The sequence below is a fragment of the Aquarana catesbeiana genome, linkage group LG13 (genome assembly GCF_042186555.1).
Source record: "Aquarana catesbeiana isolate 2022-GZ linkage group LG13, ASM4218655v1, whole genome shotgun sequence".
Taxonomy (NCBI): Eukaryota; Metazoa; Chordata; class Amphibia; order Anura; family Ranidae; genus Aquarana; species Aquarana catesbeiana.
In genome coordinates, this window is record NC_133336.1 from 29145233 (window position 1) to 29168543 (window position 23311).

A 23311-nucleotide genomic window follows, 5' to 3' on the forward strand; every position below is an offset into this window, starting at 1 on the left:
ATCATATGACCACTTGAGGTCAATGTCATTGACCTAATATGACCAAACTAGGTCAATGATGTCACAAGCCTCTCCGCCCCATTTGTCTATTTGCAGCAGTGGGGTTGGGGAGTGTCCAGGCTAAAGCCTGATTGGCCCAGGAATCACAGCTGCCTTCCATGTTCAGCCAAACCCAACCAGGCTCATCTCTAATCTCAGAAGTGACAGATCGTCTGTTCATGCAATCTATCTCTTCCCCCTACACAGTCCCCTCCCCCCGTTCAGTTAGAAACAGAAACAGGGAACACAATTAACCCCTTGATCGCCCCCTAGTGTTAACCCCTTCCCGCCAGCGACTTTTTATAGTAATCAATGCATTTTTATAGCACTGCGATCTACTGTATTAATGCCAATGGTCCCAAAAATGTGTCAAAATTGTCCGATGTGTCCGCCATAATGTCGCACTCCCGATAAAAAACGCAGATCGCCGCCATTACTGGTAAAAAAAAAAAAAAAATAATAAAAAAGCTATAAAACTATCCCCTATTTTGTAGACGCTATAAGTTTTGCGCAAACCAATCAATATACGCTTATTGCGATTTTTTTTTACCAAAAATATGTAGAAGAATACATATCGGCCTAAACTAAGGGAAAAAAATTGTTTTTTAATATATTTTTGGGGGGGTATTTATTATAGCAAAAAGTAAAAAATATTGTGTTTTTTTCAAAATGGTCGCTCTATTTTTGTTTATAGCGCAAAAAATAAAAACCGCAGGGGTGATCAAATACCACCAAAAGAAAGCTCTATTTGTGGGGGAAAAAAAAGGACATCAATTTTGTTTGGGTGCGACGTCGCACGACCATAATTGTCAGTTAAAGCGGCGCAGTGCCGAATCGCAAGAAGTGCTCTGGTCAGGAAGGGGGTAAAATCTTCCGGGGCTGAAGCGGTTAAAATTGCATAGAATGCATGCAGGTAAAAAAGTCTTGTGCATTTTCAATCACTTTAACAAAGCATGTGCTGTACTTAGAATGCAGCAGGAGTATGAAATGTAAAACGGTGAAGGGGAATTTACCAAAACCGGTGCAGTCAGAATCTGGAACAGCTGCGCATGACAACCAATCAGATTCAATCTTCAGCTTATTCATCTTTAAAAATGAAAGCTATGAGCTGATTGGTTGCCGTGCACAGCTACTCCAGGTTCTGTCTGCTCTAGTTTTGATAAATTCCCCTAAGGGCTCGTTCAGACTGAGACAGGTCCTGTATGCCGAGTCACTTTTTGCTGCATCTGCATCCACCAGAGAGCTTCACCTATAGAAGTGGGTGCACAGATCCCAATGCAATTTTGACGTTCGACTATGTCCACCCAATTGACTTCGACTGGACTGCCTGCACAGTGATGCGCAGAACAGCAAGAATGCCCACGCGGTACACGGCCATCACAATGGGCATGGACACATATGTGAATGAGGCCCAATTGTCACGTGTGATAGCAGGAAAGAGGATATGTCGGGTATGTAAATTATTTTTTTTTAATCATACTTGGATGCTGCATCTGTCCCCCCGCCAGCTCTAAGGCTGAGAACCGAGTAATCAAACTGATCACTCAGTTCTCAGTGCTCCCTGAGCAGAGAGCTGGTGGCTGTCAGTCTCTGGCTCTCTGCTCTACCCTCCATGCTCACTGAAAACACTGGGCTGTGGAGGGGACGGGAGCGGCTAGCCCAGCGGGCTGTCGGCTGACCTCACAGAGCCGGCCCAGGCCGGGGAAAGACCGCAAGCATGGCTGGCCAGGAATCGATCACATACCTGAACCAGCTCTGTGACATCAGCCGACAGCCTGCTGTCAGCTGAAAAATGGGTCACAGGCCGCCCCCCCCCCCAGCTCACCCCTTGTTTCAGGGAGCTCCAGCACACAGCCTGTGATTGACAGCCTCAGCTCTGTTCCTTTTGGGCCGTGTCCTTTCCCTCTCTCGTTGAGCTCTGCAGAATGAAACTTCAGCTCCCTGCCCCCTGCTTTCTGAAGGCTCAGACAAGCTGTACTTCTGCACTTTGAACAGAGTGCTTTAGGCCCCTTTCGTCTCCGTGCTGCAGGTTCTGCTTGCTCAGCGGTGGAACAATTTGCTGAGTAGGCGGTGACAGGTCCGTCTTCGCTCACTGTGCAGAGTGGACACGGTCCTGCTCTCTTCTATGGGGAAATCCGATGGAAACGGACAAGCCTGTTCGTTTTCATCCGATCCGGCAAACGGATGGAAAAATAGGACCACCATCCATCTGGATTTTGCGGGTAGGATTGGATCGGATAGGGAATACTACAAGGTCCGATTAGGTCCGCCTGAAAAAACGGACACCCGGACCTGATCGGACAAGCCCATGTGAAAGGGCCCTTAGGCTGCACAACTGGGTCCCTGTCCTGTCCCAAACCTATGACGGGGCAGTGAAGAAGCAACAGCCGACCGATGAAGTCATCACTCCCCTCCTTTCAGCACATGTGATTGATCTCAGTGCTGCCCCTCCCCAGGATAAGTTCTGCTGCTCAGGGGATTAAAAAAAAAAGGCTGAAATCAAGTCCAATTCAGTTAATTACTGTTTGCATTAAAAAATAAATGTCATGTTTTTTTAATAAATATGTGAATTGCATGAAGTGATTTTTATTTATTTTTTTACATCTACCTGGAATCTCGCTTTTACTTGCTGAAGCATTGGGACCCTCGAGATGACTGCGATTTCATTCTGCAAAAGCAAAACTAGCTATGACGGAAGGGCGTCTCTGGGAAATCACACCGTGGAGTACAAATCAGGAAGAACGGCCTATTCTTCTCAGAACTGTCACTTTTGTTTTTAAACATGAACAGAGAACAAAGATTTACTGTAAAAATAAAAGCAAGGTTTTACTAAGGTGACCATCACTTCGAGGGATATCTTCAGGAGCGCCCATCCACCTGCCAGTCTCTAAACACGCTTTTTGCAGGCCACTCAAGTTCCTCCACCCCAATCTTGCTCATCCATGTCTTTATGGACCTTGCTTTGTGCACTGGTGTTGGAACAGGAAGGGGCCATCCCCAAACTGTTCCCTCAAAGTTGGGAGCATGAAATTGTCCAAAATGTCTTGGTATGCTGACGCCTTAAGACTTCCCTTCTCTGGAACTAAGGGGCCAAGCCCAACCCCTGAAAAACAACCCCACACCATAACCCCCCCCCCTCCACCAAATGGTTTGGACCAGTGCACAAATCAAGGTCCATAAAGACATAGATGAGATTGGGATGGAGCAACTTGACTGGCTTGCACAGAATCCTGACCTCAACCCGATAGACCACCTTTGGGATGAATTAGAATCTCGTCCGACATCAGTGCCTGACTTCACAAATGCGCTTCTGGAAGAATGGTCAAGCATTCCCATAGACACACTCCTAAATCTTGTAGACAGCCTTCCCAGAAGAGTTGAAGCTGTTATAGCTGCAAAGGGTGGGCCAACTCAATATTGAACCCTACGGACTAAGACTGGGATGCCATTAAAGCTCATGTGTGTGTAAAGGCAGCGTCCCAATACTTTTGGTAAAATAGTGTATGTTGCACACCCAACAAAGATTAGGGAATTTTCTGTGCCTTAGAACATGAGCACAGGTGTGTAAGGTATATCACCCTACAGAGATCAACAGATAAGCCAAGCTGCATTGTCCTCAGTGTGTGAATCCACCGTCTGTCTTGATTATTTAATAATTAGGTTAATGCAATTGGTGGCGTCTCATTAGGGGCCGTCGGTGGGATCTGATTCTGTGTCACAATTGTAAATCTAGAAGCAGCAATTCCTAGTATTGGATCTGATTCCGCAGACACAGGTTACGTTTCGACAAGGTTTAGGGTGTCTCTTTCATTCTTTGTCTTGCTGTCATATACTCTCTTCTAAGCTTCCATTGACCAAGTTCTGTCATTCTACGAGACCACCAAAGCCGAAAAACAAGACCCTTCATTGCAGCTGGCATGCCCCCACCCCGCTGAGCTAAAGGGGGCCTCAAATCCGGCCCCTGACATCACCCCCGGTGTCCGGTTGGCGTTTTTGGTGCTTGATGTTGGCTGCTGACTTATCGCTATCTCGCCACATGACGCTTTTAGCCAGCAGTCACTTCAGCACACGTTTGCCCATACCAGCTCAGCCCTTGGTCATCTGCACTGATATTCCATCAAGCTAATTTTTTATTGGCGTTTTCCTGACCATTGGGTCATCGGATTCCAGCCTTAGACAGCCCCTTCCGGCCAGTCCAGTTGGGCCCACCACGCCCTTTATAGTGTTTACCAAGAGACAGCTTTGCATATCGACTTTGTTTTTATCTTTTTGCAGCTAAATGCATCATCGGACAGTTTGAAAATCCTTGTGCCTACAGAAGACCATCTGAAGAAGACCTCATAAGTCTCTAAAGCTTGTGTATATAATCAAGGTCATGTTCCTCCATGATTTCTGTACCCAATGTATACTGTTCTAGCCATGATTGTGCTTATTTTTATGGATTGTAATACATTGTAATAAAGATTTGTATATTTTTATAATCCTTTTGGAGCATATTTGTCTGTGGTGCCACTATATAGTCCCTTGTTTGCCTGGGAGAGTATTCTGTTTTCTGTTGGATTTTTGGGATGAAGGCACTCCTACCGTTCCACCATAACTCCATATCTAACCACACAACGGTTCACACCACAAAAACGTACTCCGGATGGCTTCCAGATGCATTTTTGATTACAGTTCACACCACAAAAACTTTCTGAATGCATTTCTGCATGCGCATTTTTTATGCGTTTTTAATGTGTTCCAGTGCGTTTTTTCCCTCGCCTTTTTTTCTTGTTCCCAAGGTTTCCTGGGTTTTTTTTTTTTTTTTTGCTGTAATGCGTTCCAGTGCATTTTGCCCCATTCCAGTACAATTCAATAAATTCAATTACTGAATTCAAAAATATGCATGTTCTAATTTTATTTTTTGACTGCACTGAAACCCATATAACCTACTGTCCATGTGTTTTTGATGCAGGAAAAAGCGCATAGTAGCGCAGTAGATCAGTGGTTCTCAACTCCTGTCCTCAGGGCCCACTAACAGGCCAGGTTTGCAAGATAACCGAAATCCATCATTTGCTGCTCAGTGATTGCAGTATTCTAATCTGCATCTCCCAAAGGTAATACATAAAACCTGGCCTGTTAGTGGGCCCTGAGGACAGGGTTGATGACCACTGAAGTAGAGAAAATGAGGGTCGGAGAGTGAGGACAGGATACATTGTTGGCTGGATATATGCTGCAAAAGAGAGTAGACATGGACTGACGAAAAATTTGTTTGTTTTTGTTTCATTCGTTTTTTTGGGGGGTTTTTTCTTTCCTTTTTCGGGTCATTCGTTATGATCGTAATTCATAAATTCGAAAATTCATAAATTCGAAAATCCGAAAATAAAGAAAGAAAGTCCGAAAATTCAAAATAACTAACTAATAATAACCAACTATTAAATTATAGGTATTGGAATTTCCTTTCAAATTTGGCTGTTTGTGGACGTAACGAATACAAATTTATCCGAAGTTACGAATTATCTGAGATAACGAATGCAAATGGAACGGAACTAATTAATAATAATAAAACGTTTTTATTATTGTTATTTATTATTATTAACCGCTTGCTGACCGCCACACACAGACGTACGTCGGCAGAATGGCACAAGAAGGCAAATGAGCATACAGGTACGTACCTTTAATTTTGCCGCCTTTTGGGTGATCGTGCCCGCGGGTCCTGGGAACGCGATGTTCTCTGGCATCCCGCGATTGCGGTGCGGAAAGGCAGAACGGGGAAGTGCCTATGTTAACAAGGCATTTCCCTGTTTTGCCTTGTTTCATGACAAAGATCACCGCTCCCTGTGATTGGAAGCAGTGATCACTGTCATGTCCTAGGTAGCCCCTCCCCCACACAGTTAGAATCACTCCCTAGGACACACTTAAACCCTTCATCGCCCACTAGTGTTTAACCCCTTCCCTGCCAGTGTCATTTACATAGTAATCAGTGCATTTTTATAGCACTGATCGCTGTATAAATGACAATGGTCCCAAAATATGTAGAAGAATACGTATCGGCCTAAACTGAGGAAAAAAATTTGTTTTTTTATATATTTTTGGGGGATATTTATAGCAACAAGTAAAAAAAATGCGTTTTTTTTCAAAATTGTCATTCTGTTTTTGTTTATAGCGCAAAAAATAAAAACCGCAGAGATGATCAAATACCACCAAAAGAAAGCTCTATTTGTGGGGAAAAAAGGAAATCAATTTTGTTTGGGTGCAATGTCGCACGACCGCGCAATTGTCAGTTAAAGCGACGCAGTGCAGAATCGCAAAAAGTGCTCTGGTCAGGAAGGGGGTAAAATCTTCCGGGGCTGAAGTGGTTAATTCGTTACGTTCCATTCGTTCAGATACGGCATTTGTTTTTTCGGATAATTTGTAACTTCGTATAAATTCGTATTCGTTACGTTCACTAACCGCCAAATTTGACAGGAAATTCCAATAACTAATATTTACTATTAAATTATAGGCAAGTTATTATTAGTTTGTTATTTCAGATTTTCGAATTTTCTGGTTTTTGGATTTTTCGAATATTCTGGAAAATTCGTTAAACGGGTTTTTGTTAATTTGGATATTTCCGAATTAAAGAATTTGTCTAAATTAGTTAAAAAACGAATTTGAAATTGTAACGAATTGCACATGTCTAGAAGAGAGTACGAATCTGTGAACATGTTATATGGAGGGTAGTAAAGATCAATGCTATTACCCCAAACGGTGTTCCCACTACAGACTGCTGAGGTCCAAGGGCCACACATTACATACCAAAGGGCTGCAGGTTGGGCACCGGGGCTCCAGGTGTAAGGTGCTGCAAGATGCCCGATGGTACTTTGTTTTGTAAGCTGTATGAACTTTCTGCCACCCTCCCTAGAGAGGTGGGGGCAGGGTGCCTAGGCTCTCAGTGCTGCCACCTAGTGGAGGTGTAACTATTCTCCTTACACATACTTACAGATCTAGATTTTTTTTCCCCTATGGATTGGTTTACATATATGCGAATTGGATGCGTTTTGAACGATTACATGTGAACCAGACTATCAATGGAGAGTGTTCACGTATATGCGGGTCAGTTACGGTGCAAATCAAAAAATGGTCCCTGTGCGTTTTCCGGTGCAATTTCAGTGTCAAATTCACACCTGAACCCCTGAATGGAAACCGCACCAGAGTCTGCACCAAAACCAGACCTCCATTAATGTGAACCCAGCCTAAGAATGTCGCAGAGCTCTGAAGAAAGGGGGGGGGGGGCGACTACAAAAAAAGTACTATCTGGCACCTTATAGTCTAGATATTAAGCTTTTAGTATAAGTTTGCACCATTATGCACTTAATGCTGTGTTGAATTAAAAAAAAAGGAAATGCACAGGGGTATACTGATAAAAAAAAAAAAAAAAAAAAAATTAAAAGATGGCAGCTTGGGGTAAAACTGAATGTTATTAGGCTACTTTCTCTCCTGGTTGAATATTTTGGATTCATAAAGAATGGAGCAAATCATGAAAATACCACATTACAGCCACTAGATGGAGCTCTCAATCATGGTAAAGTATTTCCTCATCTGCTCCATCTAGTGGCTATAATGCAGTATTTTTCCTCCTTTCTCCCTCTGAACAACATTTGACCCGGGCAGAAAATAGCCTAATAACATTTGATTTTGCCCCTATTCACACAGAATGATTGTACATACAGAAGAAAAGCTCAGTGATTTTTTTTTTTTTAATACATCAAAAGTGTGTTTAACCAGTGATAGAAAACTGTTTGCAACTTTAAGGCTTTAGCAGCTATACATCAGCAGAAACCCAATAGTCTCAATGATGTGGCCAATAAATGATTAATTGGTCAGGCGGCACTGGCTGGGTTTATACGAGGCAAGGTAAAGTCAGGATATGGTAATGACATGCCGAGGTAAATCAATAATTCCAAACCAAAATTTTGAGGCTCATTCACATCACAACACGCATTACCGCAACATATTATAACGTGCAGGAGATGTGCGTTGCAGTGTATTGCCTTAGAAAGTAAACTTTACAATGCGCAACTACACTGTGGCAAATGATACCTGTAGTATGCACAGACCAGAATTTCGGCCCCGATCAAGGGTGGAGGCAATTATTATTATTATTCAGAATTTAGGCCAATTTTCAGCTTTCAGCGCTGTCACTTTTTAAATGATAATTGCGCGGTCTGTACCCAAACTACATTTTTTATCTATTCACACAAATAGAGCTTTCTTTTGTTGGCATTTGATCACCTCTGCGGTTTTTGTTTTTGGCTAAACGAATAAAAAAAATACGAACATTTTGAAAAAAACAAAACTTTTCTTTGTTTTTTTTTTTATAAAATTTTGTAAATAAATAAGTTTTCTCCTTCACTGATGGGCACTGATAAGTTGCACTGATGGGCACTGATAAGGCGGCACCAATGAGATGGCACTGAAGGGCACTGATGATGGGCACCGATAGGTGGCACCAATGAGGTGGCACTGAAGGGCACTGATGATGGGCACCAATAGGTGGCACTGGTATGCGGCACTGATGGGCATTGATAGGCGGCACTGATGGGCACTCATAGGTGGTACTGGTGGGCACTGAAAGGCAGCACTGATGGCTGGCACTGGATTTCACTGATAGGCATCACTGGCAGGCATTTTTATATGGCACTGATTGGCATTTCCCTGGTGGTCTAGGGTGACATAGCTGGTGGTCCTTGGCGGCATCCTGGTGGTCCTGGGCGGGCAGCGCTGATAATCGATCAGCACAGACCCCCCCCCGTCAGGAGAGCAGCCAATCGGCTCTCCTCTACTCGTGTCTGTCAGACACGAGTGAGGAAAAGCCCATCAAACTGCTCTTCCTGTTTACATCGTGATCAGGCCGTGATTGGACTTATTGTGGATTTGGCCTTTAATTGACTTGTCCCCCTGTTACACTTTTTTGCTATGGTCAACAGCCATGCAAGTGGAGGGTGCAGATGGGTGCAAGCCAGGAATCCAATGGCTCCTTTTTTTACGGGCGCCATCCAGCAGCTCTGCGCATTCAGCAACTGCGACTTATAAAAAAAAAAAAAAAAAAAAAAAGAAAAAAGAAAGAAGAATAATAAAGAGAGAATTCATATCTTACCAGTAGATTTCCTAGTGTGATCTGCTCCTTGCAGCCTCGAGTATCATTCCTGCAGTACATCTGAAGAGCCAACACTTCCCGCCGACAACAGTTATCCTTAAACACCTGCAATTCAAGAGATCCGTTTATTGCAAACTGATTTACATTTTATAAGCCGGGAACATAAATCCTTATCCCCGGCTGTGATGCGCTTAGCGCTCGGGGAGGGAGCCCCGCTCCAGTCTCTGCCCAGAACTAATTCACTTAAGGGAAATTGAGGATTAATTTAGGAAGCGTGTCCCCGCATTCAGACCTGTTTATAGGAGTACTTTATGGAAGGAACAGGCTTTTAAGTACATTTTTTTATTCGGGTTATTAAAGACTTAAAGTCCAACTCCGGGCACACGAAAGTAAACTCCCCCCCCCCCCTCCCCACCCAGCAATTTTTGCAAGAATTAAAATGCTCATTTTTTTTGCCTAGAGCTAGCAGAATAAGAGGTAATAATTATCTTATTCCTTGATCCACCAGGGTGTCTCAAGTGATGTGACTGGTCCCGGAAAAGCGTAAAGGCTGGCCATACATTAAACAGTCTCTTGTGCAATTTTCCTTTTAGGGCCAGTTCACACCACATGCAGTCCAGCGCGTTTTTTTTTCCTGCATCAAAAAAGCATGGAAAGTAGGTTATATGGTTTCCAATGGCATAGTTCACACCAGGGTGGTCAATTCTAATACGTTCCAGTTCCAGAAAGAAAAAAAAATTAGAACATGCAGCATTTTTCCTGCACTGGACCGTACCGAAACGCGGTAAAACGCATCTAAAAGGCGCCGGGATGCACTAGAACGCATCAAAAATGGACCCCAAGTGCAGGGAAAAAAAAAAAAAAAAAGGAACATCTGGAATGCATCTGGAAACGCATCTAAAACGCACCAAAAACGTGCATGCAGAAACGCTCCTGGAACAGATCTGGAGTGCCTTTTGCCATGTGAACCAGCCCTTACATTTACCAAAAACATAGAATATGAGGTCAAACCTAAACACTTTCAGGGCCAGTTCATACCATAGAAACTCAGTCATGATGCTTTCCAACTGCTTTTCTGCATGCGCATTTTTTGGTGGTTTCCAGTGCGTTTTTGGTGCACTTTTTTCTTAACCTCAAATAAGGACACGTGTGTTCCAGTGCATTTTTGATGCGCTTTACAGCATTCCAGTACAGTCCAGTGCAGGAAAAATGCAGCACGTCTACTTTTTTTTTTTCTGGAACTGCAAGCACTGGTGTGAACTATGCCATAGGAAACCATATAACCTACTTTCCCTGGTTTAAATGCGTCAGTGGCCCCCAAACAAATACGAAGGTCAGGAGCTTCCTCTATTTTTTGACTCTGAAGCCAAAGCCTCTGCTATAATAGCCAGGCAGCTGGTAGTTTTTTGAAGCAGGTCAACACTGGCAGCCAAGCAATTTCCCACACTGAAATTTTTCTTTCACCCTTGCAAGGCCAAGGGTTGCCTAACATATTGCACCTCGGGTGGCAAAGTTATTCATTTTTTTGTTGTCACCTCTAATCAGATGCCATCATTCATTCAAATGAATTGTATGTGAGAACATCGAGGGTCCACCAACATTCCAGAGCATCAGACAGTGGAGGAGGAGTGTGCCTATCTTTATTGTTTTCGCTAGTTGCTTAAATATAGCCCAAGTTTTGAAGAAGATCTATTTGGTGCCCAGAGAAACCGACTAGGATTTGCCCTTCACTTCCAAACCTGCTGTGGGAAAATGAAAGGGAAATCCGACTGGTTGTTAGGAATAGCTTAGACCGTTCTAAATAAGTCCCCAAAACTTCTGCATTTGAAATATCTGGCTCCAGTCTCTTCTGAGGTGAAGGCGCCTACAGGCACGCACAACCCCATCCAAGGAGCTGAGATCAGATTTCGACAGAAATATCCTGTAAACATGCATCCTGTTTCATGCTTGGGACTTTCCAAACCTTGTCAACCCTGCTCATTTCAAAGAAACAATGCTGAAGATGTGACCTCTGGATTGCAAGGCTGTCGCCACTCCCCGGGTGTTCACAAGCTTTCTCGCTTATCAAATTCCCACCATATTGAACTGTACTTCACCCAACTTCCATTCTTGCATCACAGTTGTATTTGTCATTTTATAATTTCCCCAAATTCCAGTCGTACTGTACCTCCCACTGATCAATTGCAATGTTTGTTCATAGTTGCTGGGAAACACCTGAATATTAGGTCTTTCACAGTGGTTGACGTGGTGGTTTGTCAAAAGTCAAGCAGGCCACTGGATTTTAGATTTTACACCCCGACTCCAAGATTTTCGCGAGACCCTTTTAAAACTGAATTCATCTTATACTTTTCTAACACTTTGATTCCAGCTCTAGCTAAAGGTTTATATATATCTTAGTTTCTCCTCATCAATTTCATCCACAACAGCTTTGACTTTCTTCTTTCTAGACTATCGGTCCTGGTATCTTCCGGTTGCAAGACCACTCATCTCCATGACAGACCCAACACAAGTCATTTCCATTTATGGTACTTGACAATAGTATCTCCTGGCTCCTTAACCACAGCATGGTTTTGTTGAAGAAGGCAGGCTGCAACAGCACCCTCCCATCTATGCTGGACCCAGAACTAGCCTCTCTCAGCTTAGCACAGGCCTTTTCCAAATCCCACACCCAAGAATGAATATCCTTTAAAGTCTTGAGTCCAAAACAAGCCTCTTAAAGACCCTAAAGCCAAGCACTGGCTTTTCTCAAATCCTATAATCTAGCATGATCCCTCAGTTCCTGTTTCACAATCGTCCACCTCTCTATGTCCCACATATGTTAGCACTTAAATTTCAATGTCCCTAGAAGCCAGTACCGATTTCTCACATTCAATAGACACCAGCACCAATCTCTCACAGCCCACAGATGCCAGCACCAACTTCTCCTGGTCCCCGGACCCCATCAACAACATCTCTTGGTCTCCGAATCCCCATCAACAACATCTCTTGGTCCCTGGACTCCCATCAACATTTCTTGGACCCTAGACCCTCATCAACAACATCTCTTGGACCCTAACCTACCATCATCATCTCTTGGTCCCTAGACCCCCATCAACAACATCTCTTGGACCCTAACCTACCATCATCATCTCTTGGTCCCTAGACCCCCATCAACAACATCTCTTGGTCCCTGGACCCCCATCAACAACATTTCTTCGACCCTAGACCCTCATCAACAACATCTCTTGGACCCTAGACTACCATAATCATCTCTTGGTCCCTAGACCCCCATCAACAACATCTCTTGGTCCTCAGACCCCATCAACAACCACTGTCCCTGGATTCAACAGTCCCTAGATTCAACTGACTTTCTTCTAGACCAGTGGTGGCCAAATGTGGCCCTTTGCATGCCTGTATGTGGCCCTTGGGGCACTGTTCCTCACACTGACACCAATGATGGGGAATGTTCCCTTCTAGTGAAAGAAATGATAGGGCACTACTACTTCCACTGCCACAACAATGGGGCACTAATCCTCCCACTGACACCAACGATGGGGCACCATTCTTCCCACTGACACCAATGGTGGGGCACAATTCCTCCCACTGACACCAATGATGAGGCACTGATCCTCCCACTAATACCAATGATGGGCACTATTCCTCCCCATACTGACCAGGGTTATATCATTTTTTTACTCCACCCAGCCACCACTGGCACCGGGGCATTTTCTTCTCCAACTGGCCACAGTCTGGCCCTCCTAAAGTCTGATGGACAGTAAACTGGCTCTTTGTTTAGAGCCAGTTTGGAGACTCCGGTTCTAGACCATAGCACTATCTCCTTCTAGTTACTGGATCCCCAGGCACCATCCTATCTAGGATTCAGGTCCCCAGAATTAGCCTTTGCAGATTCCTTGATGCCACTTTGTACTACTTCTAGTCCAAAGTCGTCCTTAATCCTTGCACCCAAGCTATTGTTTCTCTCAATTCAATTTGCCCTCTTCTTGTTCTCATTTCCTCCCCTTCTCTTTGATCTTCTCAGCTCTCCTCTATCTATATTGCTTCTTGTAATGTACTTTTTTGTTCTTTCCATTTATATCTCCAGGCTACTTTTATTAGCATTTCTCATTCCACTTCCATCCCCATATCCAAACGTTCTCTCTTCTCCATCGCTCTGCTAGCCATGTTTATCGTCATGTAGCTTCCAATGCCTGTTCTACGCCAGAACTTTGATATTAATAATGAAGAGCTGCAGTGATGGAAGAGTTAACACTTGCCATGTAATTATACTTCTCCGCTTAGAGATTGAATGAGCAGTATTTTCCATCCAGAGCCTCCCACATTGGCGCCAGCCACTACTAAATTCTACTAGAGAGAGGAAGAAATGACACGCGCTACACCGTTCAGAGATACACAAATTACAACTGGAAACTGAGAAAGCTTCATAGAGGTAGTGATCCTCCACGACAAATTACAGCCTATACATTCCATCATGAAACAATCATCTCTTCTTGCTCCTCCTCCATCTCGTGACATGTCATCACTGCTATGTAAATACAAGTGATGTCATTATAACAGGCTATGACATCACTACTCACTACTTGTAAGCTGTATTCTGCAGGTAAGACATCTGACGTCTAAGAGATAGGCAAGATGGATACAAGACAGACAAATGACGTTGGGAGGAATATCCAGAGACAAACACCTTCCAAAAGGGACAGATGGCTCCCACACAAATAGTGACAGACAATTTCATCTCTATCAATTGGATCATTGATCGATTGATCTATCAGGGTTGACCAAATATTATGGCATTCAGGATCCAGTCTGTCCAGTTCCTAATTTTAGGCCTCCTTCAATTACACACACTATAATACCAAAAGTACAGTATTGGGACCCCTGCCTTTACACACACATTAACTTTAATGGCATCCCAGTCTTAGTCTGTAGGGTTCAATATTGAGTTGGCCCACCCTTTGCAGCTACAACAGCTTCAACTGTTCTGGGAAGGCTGTCCACAAGGTTTAGGACTGTGTCTATGGGAGTCTTTGACCATTCCTCCAGAAGTGAATTTGTGAGGTCAGGCACTGATGTTGAAAAGAAGGCTTGGCTTGCAATCTCCACTCTAGTTCATCCCAAAGGATTTCTATGGGGTTGAGGTCAGGAACCACCAACCGGGGACACCACCAAATGTTAAGTTCTCAATTCGCACTTCCATAGACGTTACACCCAAGAGAAAAAAGAAAAGGAAACCCATGCTCCACATAGTGTAAATCCGATAAAGCCCTTTATTATATCACATCAATTTCACTCACATGTACAAAAAGTATAGCTGTGCCAAATTAAGCATCTAAGCTGACCAAATTCAGAATCTGGGGACACTTCCAGTACGTGATGACTTTGCGTAGCTCCATCCAATGTGTTTCGTCAGAGATGACATCTTCCAGGGCAACCACTGGCTGTGCAGATACAGGCGAACAGCGATGGCTCCTCTTAGCCTGCCGTTACTTCATACAGGCTGAGCCACCACCACTGCTGTTTGCATACAACTGTCATCCCCAGTCGCACTAATCTGGTGGTTCTTACCACTGGAATCTGGTATATGAATGTCACCACCTTTGTGAAGGGGGTTTTAAGGAACTTTGGCCAGCTGGCTCCTGGGATTTGTCCACTCCTGACTGGATAGATGACATCCTATTGCCCAACTTGTAGGCCGAGGACCCTTCGGAACCTGTTTGGCCATTGGAGCAACAGCATGGGTGAGAACACTGGTTTGTAAAGTGGTTACTAATAGCATAGTGATCTCATGCAACACGTCCTTAGTCTTGGAACGTCTCCTATAGCATGTCCTCAGGCTCTAACAACTATGGGTTGCAGGAAAAAAAAATTGGATTTTCCCATCAACACAGTCAGAATTGATGGAGGTGTTCCCCGCTGGCAGAACGCAACGATTACTGCTAGCGGCTATAGCTACCGGCAGTAATCGCATGTAAAAAAATCCGACAGGCTGGCTGTACCCAGTCCATCAATGGATCGACTTGGGTACAACCAGCCTGCCCTTACATGAATCGAATCTCGGCCGGTCCCTGCTGAACCAGATCCATCTATGGCCAACTTTAGTGATCTGCTACTTCTCAGCAACTTGAGCAGTGAAGACATGTAAGTAAATCAGACTGGATGAACATAGTTACATAGTTAGTAGGGTTAAATAAAGACACCAGTCCATCCAGTTCAACCTGAGTGAGCAAGGGTGCATGTCTACAATTATCCCTATTTATTTAAGGTGCCCATATAGCACCGTCAATTTACACAGTGCTCCACACATACGTCGCACACTGACATTGGTGCCTACCCTCAAGGAGTCCACAATCCAAGGTCCCCAACTCACATCCATATACTAGGGGCAATTTTGGACAGAAGCCAATTAACCTACCAGCATGTCTTTGGAGTGTGGGAGGAAACCGGAGTACCCGGAGGAAACCCACGCAGACACAGGGAGAACATGCAAACTCCAGGCAGATAGTGTCGTGGTTGGGATTCGAACCAGCGACCCTTTTTACTGCTAGGCGAGAGTGCTATCCACTACACCACTGTGCCGCCTTTACAGTTACAAACTACTTTGGCAGATGAAACAAGTAATTCAAACTTTCCACAGGTTTGCTATCTGCCTGGTGTTTCCCCTTTAATAAAAAAAAAAAAATTACAGGCTCGCTGAATTCTTACGGCTGTCCAGTCGCCTACAAGACAGCCAGGTCGATCGATTCACTTTTAAAATTGCTCGACAACAGAAAACACAAGTAGGACAAGTCAATTAGGGACAGGCTATTAAGGCTGAGCTGATCAGTATGACAACCAAACAACTACGCGCCTCGCAATCGTACTAATTGCTGCGCAGATCACAAACGCCAACGCTCCAGCTGCACTTCCAGGTCAAATGGCGACCTCAAGGAAAACGGTTATGCCGCTCTCTATTTTACAGGGTCGCATGAGGTCAAAAAAACATCAGAGACGCTAAACCTACACAGTGTTTGGCCAATTAAAGTCACAGCTTAAAATCTTCCTACGGAAAAGCTAAGCAACGTGTGGCCAAATGCACAACAATCCGATCGATGCGGCGCTTCCATGATAGAATCCCGTCTATCACAAATTAGCTGCGCTAAATGGGGCATCCAACTGTTTTCGTCAATAAAGAAAACAATTGGTCCGAGCGGAAAAATGCAATCAAACGCAACCAATTTGATCGCTTTCTTTATGTTGAATGAGCTCTTGGTAGGTGAAGGAATCTAATCTGTCACTGGTTGTTTACTGCCACCTGTATAGTCTAAATAAGGGCCCTTTCACACTGGGGCGGGGGCGACGGTAAAGCGCCGATATTGTAAGCGGCGCTTTACCGTCGGTATTCGGCCGCTAGCGGCCGAGAAAGGGTTAAAAACCACCGTAAAGCGCCTCTATTGATTTCAATGGGCAGGAGCGGTGAAGGAGCGGTATACACTCCGCTCCTTCACCGCTCCGAAGATGCTGCTAGCAGGACTTTTTTTTCCGTCCTGCTAGCGCACCGCTCCAGTGTGAAAAGCCCTCGGGGCTTTCACACTGGAATCAAAGCAGTGGCACTTTCGGGTTGGTTTGCAGGTGCTATTATTAGCGCAATAGCGCCTGCAAACCGCCTCAGTGTGAAAGGACTCTAAGGCTACCAGAAGCTGCTTCATGGACCACTACATCTATTCAAAAAGAAAAAAAATCGGACTATAGAGGCCAAACAAGGAGTACATCAACATATCTAAAAGCATAAAGTTTTATTATACAAAAAGTTAAAAAGCCATATACCATATATGCATACTAATAGTTCAAAGCAATTACATATTGTGCTTAGGGTTGAGCCAACCCCTATACCCATATATATATATATATATATATATATATATATATATATATATATATATATATATATATATATATATATATATATATATAACACAGCAATGTGCATTAACATGCTCTGCAGGATCTGCTGATTAGAGGTCTTCATGTGTCAACGTGTTTCGCTAGAATTAGCTTCCTCGGGACACATGAAAGAACAATACAGTAGTGGTCTATAAAGAAAAAATGACACTCAAAGAAATATCTGTAAATCAATGTCCAACGTACATGTGCATTTATTGTATGAGACATAACTCAGCACTAAAGCACAGAAAGCTCCCTGGGCGGGCACCGGAGTGAAATGAGAAGCCAGAGAGAGGGAAGGGGACAAAGATGGAAACCCCCGGAGCCAAGACACGGGTGTACCTACATAAAAAGATTATGACGTCATATAGCCATATCGGGCATGATGCTATCCAGACAATTGTATCAACCGTGCAGTGTTGATATGATTGTCTGGATAGCATCATGCCCGATGTGGCTATAAGATGTCAGTCTTTTTATGAGGGGTTTCCATCTTTGTCCTCTTCCATCTCTCTGGCTTCTCCTTGTACTCCAGTTGCCCACCCAGGGAGCTTTCTGCACATTGGTGCTTTGGAGTTAAGGTAGGTCTCAGGCAATAAATGCACATATATGTTGGACATTGATTTACAGATATTTGTTTGAGTGTAATTTTTTCTTTATAGACAACTACTGTATTGTTCTTTTGTGTGTCCTGAGGACACTAACTCTAGCATAACACGTTGACACATGAAGGCCTCCAATCAACACTGGACCCTGTAAAGCATGTTAATTTACTTTGCTGTATATTAATATATATACGGTATATGTGGCTGACTCAACCCTAAGCCCAATATGTAATTGTTTTTAGCTATAACTATGCATATATGGTGTATTTTTGTTTTTTAACCTTTTGTATAATAAAACTTTATGCTTTTAGATATGTTGATGTGTTTTGTTTGCGTCTATCTAGCATCTTACTCTGTGGTATAAGCAAGGAAGCTAAGACTTCTGCAGTGTGTAAATGTGCTTTTACTATACAAAGATGCTGTACATACACAACTATTACAATCTTAGGAATACAATACAAGACTGACAGATATCTATAACAAGCAAAATGCCTAGCAAATGAACAGCCTATGGTCTTTATCAGTACAAATACACTTAAAGGTTACTTATCTTCTGTTACTGTATGTTCGTGATCTTGGCAACGATTCTTCTGGAAATCAGGCACTGTATCATGAGTGGCGTTTGATCGTCAAAGCATGATGATGTGTGTCCCTCAGTCTCTACTCATCCCTTTTATGTACAAGTTTGTTACCAAAAGTTAATGGTTACAAACTTGTTTCCATAACATCCGACTAACAGTCATTCTTTCAGTTTGAGAGCTGAAAGAATATCAAACAAGTAAATCTCTTACTTGTTTACTGTAACTATAGACAATAGCCTATTCAAACTTTAATACGACAATGGTATCTACGTACCCATTGTCTACTCAAGCCAAAACCTGACAGTATCTCTATGAACAACCACTATTGTGTAATGTTATGTTCCATGTATCTTATGTCTGATTAATATAAAAAAATCATATTGTAACAAACGCAACACATGATGTACTCCTTGTTTGGCCTATATAGTCCGATTCCCCTTTTTTTTCTGAATCTATACATTACAGGTGTCGGTCAAGAGTGTCACCCCTATTTTTTTACATCTGTTCAAGCTGAACTCCAGGAAGATATAAAAGACACAAATAAATGCAGTTCTGTTTAACACCACATACCAAAATCTTTTTTTTTCTTTTTTTTTTTTAATGAAAGGAGTATAAGTAATTGAATTTGACACAATATCAATCTTTTGCAGTCCTTGTACAGCAGAGCTCAAAATGGGGGGAGGGAGAAGCAACACAAGGAATCAGTAGTTCTGCAGTGCACTGTGCATGTGGATAGAAGGAAAGAGCAGAGTGACAGAGAGATGAGCTCTTCAGTCTGCTCCTTTCACGGACCAATCATAGATGGACAAATACAAATTCCAGTCCCCATCTTACATCAGGGTCCCCATCAGACCCCCTTACATCAGAGTTCCCATCAAAGTAATCCCCCTTAGCATCTATCAAAGAACCCCCCCACCCTTACATGAGAGTCAGTCCCCATCAAAATCCCCTCTTACATCAAAGTCCCCCCCTTTACATGAGTCAGCCCCCATCAAAGAAACCCCGCCTTACGTGACAGTTAGTCCCCACCAAAATCCCACTTTACATCAGAGTCCCCCCTTTATAAGAGTTAATCCCCATCAGACCCCTCTTACATCACAGTCCCCAAAGTAATCCCCCTTTATAGGAGAGTCAGTCTCTTTCAAACCCCCCCATGACATGAGTCAGTCCCCATCAGAGTCCCCTGACAACAAAGTCCTCCTCCTACCATCTGAGTCCCCTACATAAGAGATGATTTACCTTGTCTTTAATGATTATTTCTTCACATGCCGTGCATTGTGGACTTGGAGAGCTGAAAACAGACAAGAGATAAAGAATACATAAGAGCAGGGGTCTCCAAACTTTATAAACAAAAGGGTCAGACAGAGCTGATCAGCGGGTCCCAGCGATCAATCATTGGCCGGCACCCGCTGATCAACTTGTGCTGTAACAAATCACAGCACAGTCGCGGCGGCGGACGCGCGTCCCCTACCTGGAAGCGTGGCTTGCGTATCAGATATGTCATCCAGCGCAGAGAGGCCGCCCTGCCGCAGTATATCTGCGCGGGGCAGTCGGAAAATGGTTAAAGTGGATCTAGCATCAGGTGTGTATGCATGATATGCAGTGTGTCATTGGCTCAGGGATGACACAATCATGTACATACTGGTGTCTTCTGTGATTTGCTACAAAGATGCACTATATTGTCAAAAGTATTGGGACACCTGCCTACTTTGTGGCCTACTGCCTACCTACTTGAAGGCTGTCCACAAGGTTTAGGAGTGTGTCTATGGAAATGTTTGACCATTCTTCCAGAAGCACATTTGCGAGGTCAGGCACTGATGATGGATGAGAAGGCCTGGCTCGCAGTCTCCTCTCTAATTCATCCCAAAGGTGTTCTATCGGGTTGAGGTCAGGACTCTGTGCAGGCCAGTCAAGTTCCTCCACCCCAAACCCGCTCATCCATGTCTTTATGGACCTTGCTTTGTGCACTGGTCCAAATCATTTGGTGGAGGGGGGATTATGGTGTGGGGTGGTTTTTCAGGGGTTGGGATTGACCCCTTAGTTCCAGTGAAGGGAACTCTTAAGGCGTCAGCTTACCAAGACATTTTGAACAATTTCATGCTCCCAACTTTGTGGGAACAGTTTGGGGATGGCCCCTTCCTGTTCCAACATGACTACGCACCAGTGTACAAAGCAAGCTCTTTAAAGACATGGATGAGCGAGTTTGGGGTGGAGGTTAGGTAAGGATTCTCTGTGCATTGTGCCTGAATGAATAAAGTTACCAATGTTTGAATTGTCTTTGTGGTGCAGCTGGTAATTTCCCTTAGATCTGTGTAGTCTAAAGCAGGGGTCTCCAAAACTTTTTTAAACAAAAGGTCAGTTTACTGTCCTTCAGACTTTGGGGGGGGGGGGGGCAGACTGTGGCCATTGGGAGTAGAAAGGCCCCAATATCAGTGGGGGAAAAAAAACAATTTCATGCTCCCAACTTTGTGGGAACAGTTTGGGGATGCCCCCTTCCTGTTCCAACATGACTGCTCACCAGTGCACAAACCAAGGTCCATAAAGACATGGATGAGCCAGTTTGGGGTGGAGGAACTTGACTGGCCTTGAGTCCTGACTTCAACCTGATAGAACACCTTTGGGATGAACATCAGTGCCTCATCTCACAAATGCTCTTCTGGAAGAATGGTCAGACATTCCCATAGGCACACTCCTAAACCTTGTGGACGGCCTTCACAGAAGAGTTGAAGCTGTTATAGCTGCAAAGGGTGGGCCAACTCAATATCGAACCCTACGGACTAAGGCTGGGAAGCCATTAAAGTTCATGTGCGTGTAAAGGCAGGTGTCTCAATACTTTTGACAATATAGTGTATAACGTTGCAGTCTAATGACTGCGGGTGAGGAGACAGAGTAAATGCTTTCTCCTGCTTGCAAATGACTGATAACATCATCTCTTCTGAGGCAAAGCCACCCGACTGGAGCTCAATGATGGCTTTTTAATAAAAAGGAGGAGCTTTTTGAAAAATAACACTGTTGCTGTATATTGTGAGTAATTCATTTATGCAGACTTGTAAAGTTACTAAATTGTCCACTTTAAGTGGCTCTTTAACACTCTGTTGAGTATAATTTGATTTAAAGCTGTCTCATATTTCAGGCAGACCTTACCTTAGCAGCGAATTCATACAGGTCTCACAGAAGCGGTGCCCACATTCTGTCTGCCGGGGGTTGCAGAGGACTAGCCGACACTTTTCACACTTGTACTTCTCTTCCACATGCTTCAGGAACTTCTCTTGGTATCCCCCTTGCTCGGGTACATAGATGGTAGTGGCGAGGCTGCGATCTGGGTTGGCTCGCTGCTGTAGTGTTTGTGAAGACACGGCTGGCTCAACTCTTTTGCTTGCATCCATGATATAACAGCTATATTCTGGAAGGAGAAATGGGATCAATCAGCAAAGGATCAGGAACAAATGAAGCTTATACCATCACCCCCTGAACTGCCTGCTGAAAACAGGTTTTCATCCCATCACTCACTAAGGAGGACCAATTTCACCTTTTATTTAAAGTGTATGTGAAGGCAAACATTTTTGGGGGGTTCTGGATAGAGTAGGGGCAGCCTACCCCTTAGCAAAAATAAGGGGTGGGCTGCTTCCAAGCCCTGAATTGGGTCACCCATATGGAGGGTGGATGCTAAATGCTAGTAGGGACTTGTTCCTTTTGACCAGTCTCCAAACTTTCTAAGCGAGGGGCCGGTTAATTGTCCTTCAGGAACGTTGGCCTGTGGGAGTAGAAAATGCCCCATCATTGGTTTTAATGGGATAAATAGTGCCCTATTGATGGCGTCAGTAGGGGGAATGGCTCCCTATCATTGGTGTCAGTTGGTGGCACAATGCACCGAAGGCCAAATAAAGGCAAACACAGGGCCACAGTTTGGAGACCACCGCTTTAGACCAGTGGTCTCCAAACTGCGGCACTTTGCTTGCTTTTATGTGGCCCTTAGGGCCATAAGTCCCCCCACTGACACCAATAAAGGGGCACAATTCTTCCCACTAATACCAATGATGGGGCACAATTTCTCTCAATGACACCAACAATGTGACAATATTTCTCCCAATGAGACCAACAACAGGACCCAATGACATGAACAATTGGGCCCAATGACACCAACGATGGGGCACAATTCTTCCCAGTGACACTAATGATGAAGAAGCACAATCACTCTCACTAAAGCAAATGACGGGGGAATTATTTTTTCCCCACTGATGTTGGGGCCTTTTCTACTCCCAATGGCCACAGTCTGCCCCCCCCAAAGTCTGAAGGACAGTAAACTGACCCTTTGTTTAAAAAAGTTTTGGAGACTCCTGCTTTAGACTACACAGATCTAAGGGAAAATACCAGCTGGACCACGAAGACAATTCAAACATTGTTAACTTTATTCATTCAGGCACAATGCACAGAGAATCCTTGCCTAACCTCCACCCCAAACTCACTCATCCATGTCTTTATAGACTTTGCTATGTACACTGGTGCACAGTCATGTTGGAACAGGAAGGGCCATCCTCAAACTGTTCCCACAAAGTTGGGAGCATGAAATTGTCCAAAATGTCTTGGTATGCTGATGCTTTAAGAGTTCCCTTCACTGGAACTAAGGGGCCAAGCCCAACCCCTGAAAAGACAACCCCCACATCATAATCCCCCCTCCACCAAATTGATTTGGACCAGTGCACAAAGCAAGGTCCATAAACACATGGATGAGCGAGTTTGGGGTGGAGGAACTTGACTGGCCTACACATTCCTGACCTCAACCTGATAGAACACCTTTGGGATAAATTAGAGTGGAGACCGTGAGCCAGGCCTTCTCCTACAACTTCAGTGCCTGACCTCACAAATGCTCTTCTGGAAGAATGGTCAAACATTCCCATAGACACACTCCTAAACCTTGTGGACAGCCTTCCCAGAAGAGTTGAAGCTGTTATAGCTGCAAAGGGTGGGCCAACGCAATATTGAACCCCACGGACTAGGACTGGGATGCCATTAAAGTTCATGTGCCCCAATACATTTGACAATATAGTGCA

At 44.0% G+C, this 23311-nt stretch overlaps 1 protein-coding gene across 5 annotated transcripts in view; it reads right to left on the reverse strand.

Moving 5' to 3' along the window:
- The window catches only part of TRAF3 (TNF receptor associated factor 3), a 158448-nt gene that overhangs the window by 28102 nt on the left and 107035 nt on the right, over nt 1-23311 (reverse strand). For all 5 annotated transcript variants that reach the window (XM_073609352.1, XM_073609353.1, XM_073609350.1 and 2 more), the window contains 3 exons: nt 21405-21663; nt 19500-19551; nt 9158-9262 (listed from right to left, as the gene is read on the reverse strand). In XM_073609352.1, coding sequence (XP_073465453.1) covers nt 9158-9262; nt 19500-19551; nt 21405-21646 — 399 coding nt within the window. In that variant the 5' untranslated portion in view covers nt 21647-21663. The remainder of the gene's footprint in view (nt 1-9157; nt 9263-19499; nt 19552-21404; nt 21664-23311) is intronic.